Below are 16,575 nucleotides of genomic sequence, written 5' to 3'. Positions count from 1 at the left end.
CTGATTGTCTTGTCCTGGCATCATTGTTGCACATGAAGATTCCTCTTCATGGTCTCAGTACATCACATTGATAGCTTGTACAGAGGCAGGATTCAGAAACTCCTTAAGCCCACAGCTCAGACTGAGCATTCCTGGGGTGCAAGAGCGGCCCCTCCCGCTCAGTTCTTCCTCCACTGCAGCACCAATTTAGAACCATGTGACCAACCTCATTTGCATCCCAACAAAATGAGTGAACAGTTCACATCACAAGTTAACACAACTCTGCTCACCAGAATTGAGCCAGCTCAACCCCCACCACCTAAGAAATTTAATTTCTTACAGTAGCTCCTGATTGGCTAGGATCTCCTATGTGACTTAGGACAAGAAAAAATGTTTTGCCCTGTTTTATGTCTCTCTTAAGGAAACTTGGTTGGCTACAAAGCCTTAGTTTCACTCCTCCTATCCACCATTCATTATTTTGAATTATTTGTAGCCTAGTAGGCTAGAATTGCCCTGACCTGGATAGCCTGTTAGCCTCATCTCATCAGATTTCAGAAGCTAAGCAGGGTCAGCCCTGGTTAGTATTTGGCTGGGTAACATCCAAGGCACACCAGTTTTGACTCAGAGGCAGCAATGGCAAACCACCTCCAAATGTCTATTGCCATGAAAATCCCTACGGGGGTTACCATATGTCAGCTGTGACTTGACACCTCAAGAAAAATAGAGGGTAGAACTGAAAGCCAGCGTGGTGTAGTGGTTAAGAGCAGTGGACCGGGTTTGATCCCCCACTCCTCCACATGAGCGGCGAACACTAATCTGGTGAACCGAGTTGGTTTCCCTCTCCTACACATGAAGCCTGCTGGGTGACCCTGGGCCAGTCTTTGAGCTCTCAGCCCACGCGAAGGCAGGCTGGCAAACCACCTCCCAACCAACATCTCTTGCCTTGAAAACCCTACGGGGTCGCCATAAGTCGGCTGTGACTTAACGACTCGCACACACACACCTGCATACAGACTAGAATTAGTGGCGCTCATACTCCCAAGCCTCAGTAGCACAAGCCAGAACAGCCAGAGGGGTCACAGCTCAACAGGAAAGCATCTTCTTTGCATATACAAGGGCACGACTCCTCCAATGAAAAGGATCCGGTACGAGGTGATGTAGAATCACAGAGTTGGAAGGGACCATACAGGCATCTAGTCCAACCCCGTGCTCAAAGACAGTGATCCTGGAGAGCCCCTGCCAAAGGAGAGAATACTGATCTTGGCAGATCAAGGGTTTGAGTCACTACGAAGGCAGCTTTATGAGCTTGTGCGTGTTCAGACTAATGCTCCCATTTTATGTCACGTAAGGTACTAAAAGGGAGATCCAAACTGGTCGGTTCTGAATTCTGGCTCAACAGCTTCGGAACTCCAGAACAGGGACAATAAGAAATACAAAGAGATAACAGATGGACTTTTCTGATTTTATTAAGAGAATTTTTTTTACAAGACATCAACCTCCTTGCACCAGATGTTGGAAAACCTGCAATGAAAAAAACACAAGAAATTGGTCAGCTTGAGACTTTTTTTTAATGTGTGTATCAATATCGAAGTGTGATCAATCTGAACAGCTTCTTGGCAGGAACGCTGTCCAGACAAAAGTTTATTTCTACTTTTTACTAAATAGATCTTGGGCTCTACAACCCACGATTCAGAATTTGCACGTTCCACCAATGAAAGACTTTGCTTTAGCAGCACAAAAACGATTAACAGCCCTGCCAGACTGCCAATCCGAAGGATCATACTCTGCACTTAACATCATCTTCTGATTCAGATCATACAAGTAGGCTGCATCAACAGAAGTATAGTGTCCAGATCATGTGAAGTATAGTGTCCAGATCATGCTCTTGGTAGACCTCACCTAGACTACAGTATTGTGTTCAGTTTTGGGCACCACAATTTAAGAAAGAGGTAGATAAGCTGGAACGTGTCGAGAGGAGGGCAACAAAGATGGTGAGGGGTCTGGAGACCAAGTCTTATGAGGAAAGGTTGAAGGAGCTGGGTATGTTTAGCCTGAAAAGGAGAAGACTGAGAGGGGATATGAGAATCATCTTCAAGTACTTGAAGGGCTGACATATAGAGGATGGTGCGGAGTTGTTTTCTGTTGCCCAAGAAGGTCAGACCAGAACCAACAGGTTAAAATTAAATCAGAAGAGTTTCCATCTAGACATTAGGAAGTATTTTCTAACAGTCAGAGCAGTTCCTCAGTGTAACAGGCTTCCTCGAGAGGTGGTAAGCGCGCCTTCCCTGGAGGTTTTTAAGCAGAGGCTAGATGGCCATCTGTCAGCCATGCTGATTCTATGAACTTAGGCAGTTCATGAGAGGGAGGGCATCTTGGCCATCTTCTGGTCACTAGGGGTGTGGAGGGGGGAGGTAGTTGTGAAATTCCTGCCTTGTGCAGGGGGTTGGACTAGATGACCTTGGTGGTTCCTTCCAACTCTATGATTCTATTCTATGATTCTAAGTGTGGGCCTACTACGTCTTGCATGGGGGTACCTCTTTTCCCCATATCCCCTTTCCCCACTATTTCCTCTTTCCCTTCCATCAGGCTATACAGCAGCCTCTGCCCTTCCCCTGCTTCCTTCTCCCCTTCCATCCTACCTAACCCACCCCCAACTTCATATGCTCCATCTTTGGCTTTCCCTCCTTCCCTCTCTCTTGGAAAAACCTGGCAGAATTGTGCAGCAGGCCCAGTTGTGTGAGAGCCCTCTCCCATCAGGGGTCATGACAAGGGAGAGGGATGGGACGATTTTGTCCTCCAAGTCTCCCCCCTGCCCCATACCTTCATGGGTCTCCAAGGTGCTACTGGACTCGACTCTAGGTCAGGGCAGTTAAACAGATGCAGAATCCAAGGGTAACCCATCACTCACTTGACTCAATAAACTCAATGAAGCAGTAACAAAAGAAAGAAAGGGAGCGAGCAAGTTGCAAGAATGGCCATTTATACCATCAATCCATAACGGCAACTTCTTGTTTTTCTTCCTGACAAAGGGAGCTTTAATTCTCGAAAGCCCGTACCCCCGCCCCCCAATCCTGTTGGCCTCTAAGATGCTTCTGGACTCGAATCCAGCTCTTCTACTGCAGACCAACATGGCTATCTGACGACAGGAGATTTGACTCTCAAAAGCTCATTTCCCCCCCCCCCCACAAGTCTTGATGGGTCTCCAAGGTGCTACTGGACTTGAGCCAAAGTTTTCTGCAGCAACCCAGGATGCACAGAGCCCCGTGTGGGCCGAAACGAAGCCGCTCACCTTCTCTTTATGCCGTGGGAACTGGCTGGGGCATGGGGGGCTGCTCAGGCTTCGCGCCTTTCTGCTCCGAGATGGGGGTGGTGGGCAGGATCTCATCCTTGGGCTCCACGATGCTGACGTGGTCCGGCAGGGGCTTCTTGGGCCCAATCTTCCCGCTGGGGTCCCAGGGCAGCATGATCTTCACTTTAATGCCCAGCACGCCTGAGGAGACAATTGTCGAGAGCTGAGCTGCCTTTGAAAGATCGTGACCCTTTCATAAGAACATAAGAAAGGCCCTGCTGGATCAGACCAAGACCCATCAAGTCCAGCAGTCTGTTCACACTGTGGCCAACCAGGGGCCTCTAGGAAGCCCATAAGCAAGACGACTGCAGCAGTATTATCCAGCCTGTGTTCCACAGCACCTAAGATAACAGGCATACTCACTCCTCTGATCCTGGAGAGAATAGGGATGCATCGTGACTTGTATTCAGTTTGACTAGTAGCCATGGATACCCCTCTCCTCCATGAACAGGTCCACTCCCCTCTTAAAGCCTTCCAAGTTGGCAGCTATCACCACATAAGAATATAAGAAAGGCCCTGCTGGATCAGACCAAGGCCCATCAAGTCCAGCAGTCTGTTCACACAGTGGCCAACCAGGGGCCTCTAGGAAGCCCACAAACAAGACGACTGCAGCAGCAGCATCCTGCCTGTGTTCCACAGCACCTAATATAATGGGTACGCTCCTCTGATATTGGAGAGAATAGCCATGCATCATGACTAGTATCCATTTGGACTAGGAGCCATGGGTAGCCCCATCCTCCATAAGAACATAAGGAAAGCCCTGCTGGATCAGACCAAGGTCCATCAAGTCCAGCAGTCAGTTCACACAGTAGACAACTGGGTGCCTCTAGGAAGGAATTTCAAAGGAATCTACTTTCTTCCTATCAACTTTCTTTATTGTCCAGATTTCACACCTATAGTTATAGGGACTACGATGGCATGAATTATCTTGATCTTGGTGGCCAGTGACACACCCTGACACTTCAGAATCTTTTCTAGCTCCTTCATGGCTGCCCTTCCCAGACTGGCATACACCTCTTCTATGCTTGTCACTAAAAGGCAGGGTGTGGGAGGGAGGATTGGGATGTCTCCTAGGGGGATGGGGTAGCCCAGAATGCGCAGTGGCGGCTGCTTCCCCAGACACAAGCCGAGGGCCCCCAGGGCTGCTCCCCCCCACAGACTCACCCTGCCTGAGTAGGACATGGCGCACCGCCGTGTCGACGTAGTAGTTGACGGGGTCTCCACTGTGGATCATCAGGCCGTCAACAAACTTCATGGACTTGGCTCGCTGCCCCCGAAGCTTCCCCGAGACCACCACTTCGCAGCCCTTGGCTCCGCTTTCCATGATGAAGCGGAGGACCCCGTAACACGCCCTAAAGAAGGGAGGAGGAGAAGAAGAGTCAGGCCGCTGCGGAAAAGAGCTCCGCCTTTGCACGACCCCTCGATTTCTCTGTTACAGTTTGGGTATCCATTAACAGGATATCCGATATCCGGGCTAAACCAAAAACCGGACCTCTCGAGCCGGCATGCAGGCAGATCCACGTCAACCAGAACAGTTTACAGAGGAGACAGGAAGTACTTGAAGGTCTGTCATATAGAAGATGGTGGTGAGTTATTTTCCGTTACTCCAGAGGGTCGGACCAGAACCAACGAATTGAAATTGAGTTAAAAGAGTTTCCGTCTAGACATTAGGAAGAATTTTCTAACAGTTAAGAGCGGTTCCTCAGTGGAACAGGCTTCCTCAGGAGATGGTGGGCTCTCCTTCCCTGGAGGTTTTAAGAAGAGGTTAGATGGCCATCTGTCAGCAATGCTGATACTATGACAGGCAGTTCATGAGGGAAGGCATCTTGGCCATCTTCTGGGCATGGAGTAGGGGTCACTGGGGGCATGGGAGGGGAGGTAGTGAATTCCCTGCATTGTGCAGGGGGTTGGACTAGATGACCCTGGTGGTCCCTTCCAACTCTGAGTTTACGATTCTATGAGGATGGGATAGAGTGGGGAGAAAAAAAGGGAAGCCCATTTTCATTCCGGGGAGGAGAATGACTGGCTCACCAGCTAGAAGATGCTTTGCTCTCTTTGCCTTAGGCTGGGGACCATATTCCAAAATACGGAAAGATTCTAAATATGGACCACTTCTGGTCCTAGGGATAAAAGATACTCAACCTGTATTAGCACAAGAAACAGAAAAGCTCAGTGCCATATTGCAATGGCAGCTTTACTGGGGACTGCAAATTCTACACGGGGCTCTCCCTTCTCAGACAAATGCCTCTAAATCATCCAATAAAGTGGACACGCCTGCCAGAGCGCGCGAGCGCGGCCCCACAGAACGTGGCCCCGAGCCGGTTGCTCTGAGCAGGGCTGTGTCCATTTCTGACTCGTCATCGTGTCATCACAGAAGGGAGCCGGTTTCCTTGCACGGAGCGCGCCTCCAAGGCTGTCGAGCAGACGTGCTCGGCATTCAATTTTAAGCGTGCAACACACTGAGAAAAAACCTGCTGAGTCTAAGGGAGACAGCCTTTTGAACAAATGCTCGTGTGATACCGCAGAGGGGCAGCCACACGCACCATCTGTGGCCAAAACGACCACCTCGTGGCAAAGCCTATTAACAAGGCAATCCTAAGCCAAGTTACACTTTTCTAAGTTCACTGCAATCAGTTTTACTTATTTAACTTTCTTCATACTCCACCTTTCTCACTAAGAGTCAAGGCAGGTTACAGGATAAACTAACAAAAGAACAGTTTAGACAAACAGCACAAGACAAACTGAACAATGCAAAAGGATGACAGAATTGGGGAACAATACAAAGAAGAGTTGGTTTTTATATGCCGACTTTCTCTACCACTTAAGGAAGAATCAAACTAGCTTACAGCGACCTTCCCCTCCCCTCCCCACAACAGACACCCTGTGAGGTAGGTAAGGCTGAGAGAGTGACTCTCCCAAGGTCACCCAGCTGGTTTCATGTGTAGGAGTGGGGAATCAAACCCGGTTCTCCAGATTAGCCTCCGCCGCTCATGTGGAGGAGTGGGGGGGGGAAATCAAATCCAGTTCTCCAGATCAGAGTCCACTGCTCCAAACCACCGCTCTTAACCATTACACCATGCTGGCTTTTGATAGTAAGCTGTCAAAAGCTGTGGCAGGCTCGTGTGACTTGCCCGGTACCCTTCAAGCAGGCTACCCAGGAGACACACACACAAGCACAATAAGTGGCAGTAAAGCTGGAGAACCTGATACTTACCTACGCACCGCCAGCCCCCCCAGAAGCTTGTAGCGCAGGGACTCGGCTTGGGCGATGGCGCACAGGCCTCGCGTGGCCACCTTCTCGGCATACAGCTGAAAGAGGAAGGAGCGTCTTTATCAGGGAACGCGACCACAAGGGCTTGCAGAGGGCTGCTCTGGCAGTTGCTCTCCCTTCCCCCCTCCCTTGGAGGGGGGGATGTGAATTCACTGCTACTCAAGATAGGTTTGCTGAGGAAATTGAAAGCACCAAAAGGATTGTTATGTCAGAATAAGTGTAGTCATTAACAGAAGGGGGAGTCTGCAGGGGCATTGGTAGCAGGCTCACCAAAAATCTCCTGTCCCTGCAATGGGCAGAAAACGTTATGCCAGGGGTCCCCGACCCTTTTGAGCCTGACATGGAATTTTGACATGGTAGGGTTGGCACAGCCATAAAAGGGCTGCCACAGCAGACTTTCAGCCACACGGTGAAGACCCCTTGTTCTATGGTGGCAGTTGCTCCCAAATCGATGTTTCAAAAGAACTACGCAGCCAATCAAATCTCCAAACAGAAGCCTTGCAGGGCAAAAGCTCCACCTGACTCCACCCATTTTCCAAAAAGACTTGGCAAGCGCCAGGAAAAGTATCAGCAAGTGCTATGGTGCCCATGGGCATCACATTGGGGACCCCTGTGCCTCATCTACTCTAGTTATTTTAATACTGGACACTGTTGCTTGAGCAGAAAGGCTGAAGAGCGGAGCGACAGGCAGGTTTACGACACCTCCCCCTACCCACCAATACTCACATGCCTACAGAGGAGTCACGGAAGCCTTTAGAGAGCAGCTTGAGGGGCCGTCCTCCATTCCACAGACTGGGCCCAATGGGGCTCTATGCCTTGTGAAGATGCTTTTTAAACAAGCGGTTCCAAAACAGCAACTGCACCTGTTGGCTTGTACCATCCACAGACTCCCAGACAGGAAGGTTCTTGGTGGCAAGCTTTACCAGGTGACTCTACTTGTTTGGCCTGTGCTTACAAAAGCATCATTCCAGGCACAGGAGTGCAAAGTGACTGAAAACTTAACAGAAAAAGACTACAGTGAGAATAGGCAGAACTGGGTGGTGCGTGCAAGAGATCCAGGCTGCATCTCGCACAGTTCCCCTTGGTGCTCTCATTCATCTCAGTACCTAAAAGAGACTGGAGGAGCTCAATTACACAGTGCCCACTACTGCCTATTTCAGAAAATCCTGCAGAGGAAAACTCACAGAAATTAACTCTGTGATTTTCTCACCACCTTCCATCAGTTAGATGCTTGAGAAAGGAACGGGTTGCTCTGCCCATCACTTAGCAATGGGGTCCATCAAATCAGAGCCAAACCCTTCAAACTTAAGCCACAGAGAGAGGAGGAGAACTCCAGGCAATCATCTAGTAGCCACAAGTCACCTGTAACATGGAGAACATGACTAACGTATGCCATCTGGGCACAGAGGCTAGGAAAAAAGACTTGTTTTTTACGCGCCGACTTTCTCTACCTTTTAAGGAGAATCAAACAGGCTTACAATCTCCTTCCCTTCCTCTCCCCACAACAGACACCTTGTGAGGTAGGTGGGGCTGAGAGAGTTTGGTGAGAAATGTGAGTAGCCCAAGGTCACCCAGTTGGCTTCATGTGTAGGAGTGGGGAGACCAATCTGGTTCTCCAGATTAGACCCCGCTGCTCTTAACCACTATGCCACACTGGCTCTCATGGGCTGTTAAGCTCTGCTGAGTTACCTGCAAGGTAGATTTAGATGTGCGAGATCTTTTCCAAATAGTGATTCTCTGGAAAACAGATGGGGCACAGCCTCCAAGCATTCATGGCTATGACACAGATGAGATCTCAAACCCACGCTTTTGAGATTGAAGCTCGAATTCTTGCTTATTGAACAGAATCAATTTTCATCTAGTTATAATCATGCAATACTTTCTTTACATAAACTGCCCAGATCAGCTTAACCCAGACCTCGATGCAAACCGACTCGAGGTTCTCCCTTCTCAGACAAATGCCTCAAGCTCATCCAATGAACTGGACACCTCTGCCGGAGCACCTGAACCCAGCCCCACAGAACGTGGGGCTGAGCAGCTTACTCTGAGCAGGAGGGTGCCCATTTCTGACTCGTCATCGGCTCATCACTGAAGGGAACCAAAGAGCAGGGATCCAGAAGGGGAAACTGACACGAGCCTTACCTCCACGCTTCCTTCGGGAAAGCCGAACCGCTTCTGTACGACGGCGGTCAGCTCTCGGATGCGGCGCCCTTTCTCGCCCAGAACATTCTGAGTTCTGAAAGAAAGACGTGTGTTAAGTGCTTCTCTGAAGGCGATGGGACATTCACATGTTTTACACACAACAGTATTGTTTACATTGGGCAGGCACTAAAGAAGAGTTGGTTTTTGTATGCCGACTTTCTCTGCCACTTAAAGAAGAATCAAACCGGCTTACAATCACCTTCCCTTCCCCTCCCCACAACAGACACCTTGTGAGGTAGGTGAGGCTGAGAGAGTGCGACTAGCCCAAGGTCACCCAGCTGGCTTCATGTGTAGGAGTGGGGAAACAAATCCAGTTCACCAGATTAGCCTCCGCTGCTCATGAGGGGTGGGGGAATCAAACCCAGTTCTCCAGATCAGAGCCCACCACTCCAAACCACCGTTCTTAACCACTAGACCACACTGGCTCTCATTGCCCAAGGGTCTTCGGTTTGAAGAGAAATTGCCTCCTTCTCAGGAACCTGGGGGGTAGGGGGTCAATAAAAAAAAAGGAGGGCTGGGTAAAAAGCAGTACACCCCCTTCTGAACAGCTAACCTTAACACTACGGGAGGTAAGCACAGCCAAGGTGTCTTAAACTGAAGGAGTAGATCATAGGTTTGCACCGCTTAACTTTCAAAGTAGAGGGGTGCCTCCACACCATAAAACCAGCCACAGCGTGTCATACGTTAGATGGTGTTACATGCCGCCCTGCACGTTCAGTCTATGTAGAACAGAGGTCCCTAAAATTCCATTTTTTAAAAAAAATTAAAGCCAGCTACTTTTGAAAAAAATTAATAACATCCAACCATTTGCCAAAACAGATTATCTCATGGTGAACCAATGATCATACAAATCACAGCAGCCCTTAGAACCAATTCCAAGATTCAGAAAGAGCTGGTTTTTATACCTCGCTTTTCTCTTCTGTAAGGAGTCCCAAAGCGGCTTACAAATCGCCTCCCCCTCCACCACAACAAGCACCTTGTGGGGTAGGTGGGGCTGAGAGTTCTGAGAGAACTGGGACTAGCCCAAGGTCAGCCAGCAAGCTTCATGTGGAGGAGCAGGGCATCGAACCCGGTTCTCCAGATTAGCATCTGCCGCCCTTAACCACCACACCTAGCTGGCTCTCAGGCTCATAAGCAATTAAGAGTTACTGTCCAATGTTTTAACTGTCTTCATCCTCTTGAGTATTCTGTGCAGTCATGTGCCCGAGATGAACTATTCTTCCCAAACCGTGGCTATGCATAACCAGGCTGCATACAAACAGAGTTGTTTTCGGTTGCTCCGAAGGTCAGACCAGAACCAGCAGGTTGAAATTAAATCAAAAGAGTTTCCGTCTAGACACTAGGGAGAATTTTCTAACAGAGCGGTTCCTCAGTGGAACAGGCTTCCTTGGGAGGTGGTGAGCTCTCCTTCCCTGGAGGCTTTTAAGAAGAGGGTAGATGGCCATCTGTCAGCAATGCTGATTCTATGACCGTAGGTAGGTCATGAGAGGTAGGGCATCTTGGCCATCTTCTGGGCATGGAGTAGGGGTCACTGGGGGTGTAGAGAGGAGGTAGTTTGTAATTTCCTGCATTACGCAGGGGGTTGGACTAGATGACCCTGATGGTCCCTTCCAACTCTATGATTCTATTATTCTACACCAGACAGGCAGGCACATTACCTGGTTGCGAGGATGATGATTTCTGTCCTCGTTGGGGTAACTCTGACCTCCACTCCAGAGTAGCCATCTTCCGCCAACTCTCGAGTCAGAAATTCATTCAATTCAGCTTTGAAGATGCCGTCAGCGACAAACTAAGGAAAACAAAATCAAGCCAGGTTACGCGGAGCCATTCAGAAGGGAATTTTCAATTCCAGCAGCAGCTCGGTCCCAGAAAGTAAACCAGCAAGAAGTCAACTAATACAGGCTAGGCTGGCTGAACAAGTTTGCTACCCTGTCTATGTAGAGCATAACCCTACCAATTCCAGGCACATCACCTCCCCACACAAGCCTTCATGTTCTACAGTCAACAGTGTGTGTTAAGTGCTGTCAAGTCGCTTCCGACTCATGGCGACCCTATGAATCAATGTCCTCCAAAATGTCCTATCTTTGACAGCCTTGCTCAGATCTTGCAAGTTGAGGGGCTGTGGCTTCCTTCATTGAGTCAATCCAACTTTTCCTAGCATGACTGTCTTTTCTAGTGACTCTTGTCCTCTCATAATGTGACCAACGTACGACAGCCTCAGTTTAGTCATTTGAGCTTCTAAAGTCAGGCCTGCTTTGATCTAGAACCGACTGATTTGTTTTTTTGGCAGTCCACGGTATCCGTAACACTCCTCCAACACATTTCCAAGGAATCTATTTTCTTCCTATCAGCTTTCTTCAATGTCCAGCTTTCACACCCATACATAGTAATAGGGAATACGATGGCATGAATTAACTTATTCTTGGTGGCCAGTGACACATACAGTCAACAGTACCCATAAGAAAAGCCCTGCTGGATCAAACCAAGGCCCATCAGATCATAGATTTATTAATATGTCATATGCCAATAAAATAGACCCAGGCCCATCAAGTCCAGCAGCCTGTTCACACAGTGGCCAACCAGGTGCCTCTGGAAGCACACAAGCAAGACGACTGCAGCAACATTATCCTGCCTGCGTTCCACAGCACCTAATGTAATAGGCATTTAATATATATACCCAGCTCCTTCACCGCTTTCCATCGGTCTATGTTGATTACATTGGAGCACAAGTACAGGTTCGGAAATGCAGCTGCCCCAGGAAGTGTTCAGAAAGTAAAATAGTAACATAATTTCAGACGGGAAGAAAAATAATGCAAGCATAAGTGTGAAGCTATTCACAACAGCCTGATCACAGAGACTGATTTTTCAAGCGCCTACTATTTACAACTGCAGGAATCACAAAAGGGCAATGTTAAGATTGAAGAGTCTACTGAGATAAATGTTGCTCTGCTAAAACAAATTTGAAACCAACCACACTTTTCAATGGATGCTTGGGCGGGCCACGGCTACAAGCTACACCTCCCGGCTGTTCCAAGTGCTTGGGCAAACCATTTTTATCTGTTAGTGCCCCTCTTCCCCACCTGAACGGCTGGGCATACATCGAAGTGCAGCTTATCCCCCTGCACCAAAGCAAACAAGCCAACAGCTTAGGATGTGTTCCTCAGGCTCGCGTCCAGAGTAGCAACAATACCTGAGCCACTGCAACTCATTCACAAACCACCCTTGTAAATAACTGCTTGTCTGTGACAGATAGGTCTCTTGAGTGAACAGAAAGCCCCACAGTTGGGACTTTCCCTCAAATATTCTCTCAAATAATATGGTATGGTTAACAAAATACTAGTGGATCTATCTAAATTGCTGTTCAGCAGAGAACAGATCATCGGGGGGGGGGGGGGAGAAAGAGTTTCCACTCGGGTACCTGCACCAGGCAAAAGGACCACTGGTGCTATGAGCCACTTAAAAACCTGCCTGTTTCTAGATGCAAGGGATAACATGCAACTTTAGAGACCCAGAAAAATGCCCCCTTCCTTCAAACCACCATAATTAAAAACTTACTCTCTTTGCACCACAGTGAACACACATGAAGCTGCCTTATACTGAACCAGACCATTGGTCCATCAAGGTCAATACTGTCGGCTCAGACTGGCAGATGCTCTCCTGGGTCTCAGGCAGAGGTCTTTCACATCACCTACTTGCCTAATCCCTTTAATTGCAGATGCCGGGGATTGAAGCTGGGACCTTCTGCATGCCAAGCAGAGGCTCTACCACTGAGCCACGGCCCCTCCTTTCAGGACACAACCAAGGCCCTGCAACTAGTGTTTTATCTTTGCAACAGTATTATGCCAGTGAGGTCCACTGGATCCCCCCCTTGCAATCCTCTTTCTAGAAACACTCCTGGAAACATTTCAGGTAAGTGCTATCCTTACAGACACAGGCATTCAACAGATGAAGCGTCCCACACCACAGCAGTGAAAAACACCGGCAAATTCACTGCCCTGTGAGACCACACTCCTGGACCACTCGGAAGATAGGACACTGTCCATAATTATGAGCCCCAAAGGCTGAGCAAAAACCCCATGTTCTGGGGCAGTCTGATCCTTGGACCTGGTTCAAACATATAACACAGCAGCAAATACGCAAGGATGTGTGTGTGTGAAGTGCTGTCAAGTCGCAGCCAACTTATGGCAACCCAGCAGGTTTTCAAGTCAAGAGACATCCAGAGGTGGCTTGCCTTTGCCTGCTGCTGCATAGCAACCCTGGACTTCCTTGGCGGTCTCCCATCCAAGTACTAACCACAGCCAACCCTGCTTAGCTTTCGAGATCTGATGAGATCAGGCCAGCCTGGGCCATCCGGGTCAGGGCATGAAAGCCTAGGTGTGGATTTAAAAAAATAAAACTCCCTGCAAGTATAGGTGGAGGTTAAAAAAAGCTCCCCGCAAGAATAAAACTAGCACTGGAAGAAATCCTTAAAATTACTGCCAACTTGCAAGGCTTTAAGAGGGGAGTGGACATGTTCACGTAGGAGAGGGGTATTCATGGCTACTAGTCATGATGCATACCTACTCTCTCCAGGATCAGAGAAGCATGCCTATTGTATGAGGTGCTGTGGAACACATGCAGGATACTACTGCTGCAGTCGTCTTGTTCGTGGGCTTCCTAGAGGCACCAGGTTGACCACTGTGTGAACAGACCGCTGGACCTGATCTGATCCAGCAGGGCCTTTCTTATGTACTGTTAGGATCGCTAAGATTCTACTTGCAGAGAGCTTTAAAAGAGGTGTTGACTAGGAGACACCCCCCTTTCTGAAGTGGTGCACTCTATCAACAGCTGGGTCAAAACCATTAGATAAGGGGGAGAAGAGACATGCAGAAATAGCATGGAAAAGCTATGGCCATAGAGAACCACCTCGCGGGCTAGCGCGGCTTACAGAGCTCTGGCCTCGCTGGCCCTTCGAGCCGAGTCAGGAAGACTCTCTCCAAGGGCCTTGTGGGCTTGAAGGCACCCCCGCGCCCGAGCCTTCCTCGCCCCCATGTCTTCTCCGACATCCCAGCCTGCCCCGCGCCCCAAAACGACCCTCCATCCTCTGCCCTGCCGCCATGTTGTTCCAGTCAGGCCTTTTTGCCTGATTGGGGCGCCTTCAATCCGCCCCCATCCGCCTCAGCCGCCGCCCTGGCAGCCCCACCGCCGCCCTCAAGACGCGCGGCTCATCCCGCCGCTTCTCCTTCCGGCGGTATTCCCGGCCCCGCTGCCGCCGGTCCCCGCGTTACCGAGCGCCGCCGCCTTCACCTTTCGCTTCTTGGAGATCTGCACCGCCATCTTGAGCCGCGCCGCCCGGGCGAAAAGGAGGCCGCTTCCGCCGCCGCAGAGGATTATAGGGCCCTTCTGCCGCCGTCTATTGGCCTGTGGGCGTCACGTGAGTACGGGGCGCCGCAATGCATAACGGGAAGCGTACCGGGCGTCTGCGGCGGTTGGCTTTTCCCACGCAGAAGGAAGCGTCGATGCCATTTCGCGGCTTCCCATTGGTCGATGTTAATCACGTTGGTGTACAAGTGGAGACTGGGAAATGTAGTTTTTTTACAGTTGGACTTTGCCTTAGGAAATGTTCTGAAAGGAATAAAAGTTACATAATTTCAGAATGGAAAATAATACGACGGGTAGTGGAAAATATCATATGGGATTTGAGTATCCTCATCATTAAGCTTCTTAGATAATCTTGGGACCAGTCACGCTCTTTCTCTTTTTATTATTTTTCATTTAATAAATCGATACAAAATAATAATTAAAAACATATAGTGACTTCCCCCTCATTCTCTTCCATCCAATAACAAATTGTATATACTTTTGCTTACAAAGTTTAATCCCTATATTGTTTAACTAATATATACTTATCCTGTCTTATCTATAAATGTTAATTCCATAGCTTAATATAAATTTTATATCAAATATCAACCTAACCTACCTTAAAGGGTAGTTGTCAGGAAAAAACGAAGACAGGAGAATTATGCATGCTGTCATCAGCTCCCAGAAAGAAGACGACAGAGCATCTGCTTGGCATGCAGAAGGTCCCAGGTTCAGTCCCTGGCATTTCTAGCCTGAGACCCTGGAGAGCAGCTGCCGGCCTGAGTAGACGATACTGACTTTGATGGACCAGTATAAGGCAGGTTCGTGTGTGTTCAGGTAGGGCTCAGTGGCAGAGCCTCTGCCTGGCAAGCAGAAGGTTCCCGGTTCCAACTCCAGCGGAAAGGACCAGGCAGCAAGTGATGTGAAAGACCTCCATCTGTGATCCTGCAGGGCTGCTGCCAGTCAGAGTAGACAATATCGATCTTGATGGACCAAGGGCCTCTTTCAGTATAAGGCAGTTTTGCATATGTATCTTGAGCCAGGCCTGCCTGCTTGTAATTGCCAATTATCCAGATTAGTTCTTGTAGGTTATCCGGGCTGTGTAACCGTGGTCTTGGAATTTTCTTTCCTGACGTTTCGCCAGCAACTGTGGCAGGCATGTTCAGAGTAGTAACACTGAAGGACAGTGAGAGACACTGTCCTTCAGTGTTACTACTCTGAAGATGCCTGCCGCAGTTGCTGGCGAAAACATCAGGAAAGAAAATTCCAAGACCACGGTTACACAGCCCGGAAAACCTACAAGAACCAATGAACTCTGACCGTGAAAGCCTTCGACAATATCCAGATTAGGATTGCCAACCTCCAGGTACTAGCTGGAGAGCTCCTGCTACTACAACTGATCTCTAGCTGATAGAAATCAGTTCCCCTGGAGAAAACGGCCACTTTGGCCATTGGACTCTATGGCATTGAAGTCCCTCCCCTCCGCAAACCCCGCCCTCCTCAGGCTCCACCCCAAAAACCTCCCGCTGGTGGCGAAGAGGGACCTGGCAACCCTAATCCAGACACTGTTTCTGCTCAAACGGTTGCCCTTCTAAGTCCCGGATGGCGTGCCTAATGTGGAGACAGAATTATAGTTACCAATTTGACCATAACCGAGAACTGATTGGTCAGTCCAAAAGAGGTCTAAGTGCCAGAAAGTGGTCTAAGCACTCCTCCTCCCACATGCCTGGACCATTCTGTAAAATCCTCTGGTTCCTTTTAGTTTTAGTGTTTTTCCCCCCAAAAAACATCCCTTAAAACCTGTGAAATCTCTAGTCCTGTTCTGGAAAGTAAACCAGAGTTGATTTTAAAGATGCTCGTTTGTCCAAGGAGCTTGCTAGTGTGGTGTGGTGGATAAGAGCGGTGAAGCGGGTTGGTTTCCCCACTCCTCCACTTGCAGCCTGCTGGGTGACCTTGGACCAGTCACAGTTCTCTCTGAACTCTCTCAGCCACACCTACCTCACAAGCTGTGGGGAGAGGAAGGGAAGGCGATTGTAAGCCGCTTTGAGACTCCTTAAAGGTAGAGAGAAGTGGGGTATAAAATTCAATTCTTATTCTTCTCCTTCTCTCAAAAGTAGGATTTGCGCAGATGAGAGAGCGCTTTGCAGATTCTGCAGAAAAGCACAGGAGGGGGGGGAAGGCCTCTTTTTAAATTGGCAGTTTCCAGCAGAGACCAGACGAGGGCAGGAGTTCCCTACCAAATCAGCCGACTCTTTTTGTCTCCGACCAGCAAAGCGCATTCCTAGGGCTTCTTTGGAAGCTGATGGGGGCGGGGGTCCTGGCTTACAAAGGTCGGCAGATGTGGAACAGCACCCTTGGAAGACAGTTTGCTCCCCACTACCAGTTTTTCTCTGCCCCAGTTTTTTCTCTGCCCCTGTCTTGGTAGGACCAGTTC

At 49.1% G+C, this 16,575-nt stretch overlaps 1 protein-coding gene and 2 non-coding genes across 3 annotated transcripts; all 3 read right to left on the bottom strand.

Moving 5' to 3' along the window:
* Positions 1-1,481: 1,481 nt before the first annotated feature.
* Positions 1,482-14,161, bottom strand: RPS3 (ribosomal protein S3). Its single transcript, XM_056858282.1, has 7 exons — positions 14,088-14,161; positions 10,460-10,590; positions 8,742-8,835; positions 6,543-6,637; positions 4,493-4,680; positions 3,269-3,469; positions 1,482-1,500 (listed from the first exon to the last, which is right to left on the bottom strand). The coding sequence occupies exons 1-6, from the start codon at positions 14,115-14,117 to the stop codon at positions 3,276-3,278; spliced, it is 732 nt and encodes a 243-aa protein (XP_056714260.1). The 5' UTR covers positions 14,118-14,161; the 3' UTR covers positions 1,482-1,500; positions 3,269-3,275.
* On the bottom strand, positions 5,557-5,705 carry LOC130485706 (small nucleolar RNA SNORD15). Its single transcript, XR_008933722.1, has one exon. It is a non-coding gene; the product is annotated as a small nucleolar RNA SNORD15 (small nucleolar RNA).
* On the bottom strand, positions 8,545-8,693 carry LOC130485708 (small nucleolar RNA SNORD15). Its single transcript, XR_008933723.1, has one exon. It is a non-coding gene; the product is annotated as a small nucleolar RNA SNORD15 (small nucleolar RNA).
* Positions 14,162-16,575: the final 2,414 nt, after the last annotated feature.

This window comes from Euleptes europaea, chromosome 12 (genome assembly GCF_029931775.1).
Source record: "Euleptes europaea isolate rEulEur1 chromosome 12, rEulEur1.hap1, whole genome shotgun sequence".
Classification (NCBI taxonomy): domain Eukaryota; kingdom Metazoa; phylum Chordata; class Lepidosauria; order Squamata; family Sphaerodactylidae; genus Euleptes; species Euleptes europaea.
The sequence above is the reverse complement of the archived record's forward strand: the minus strand, read 5'-3'. Positions and strand labels throughout refer to the sequence as shown.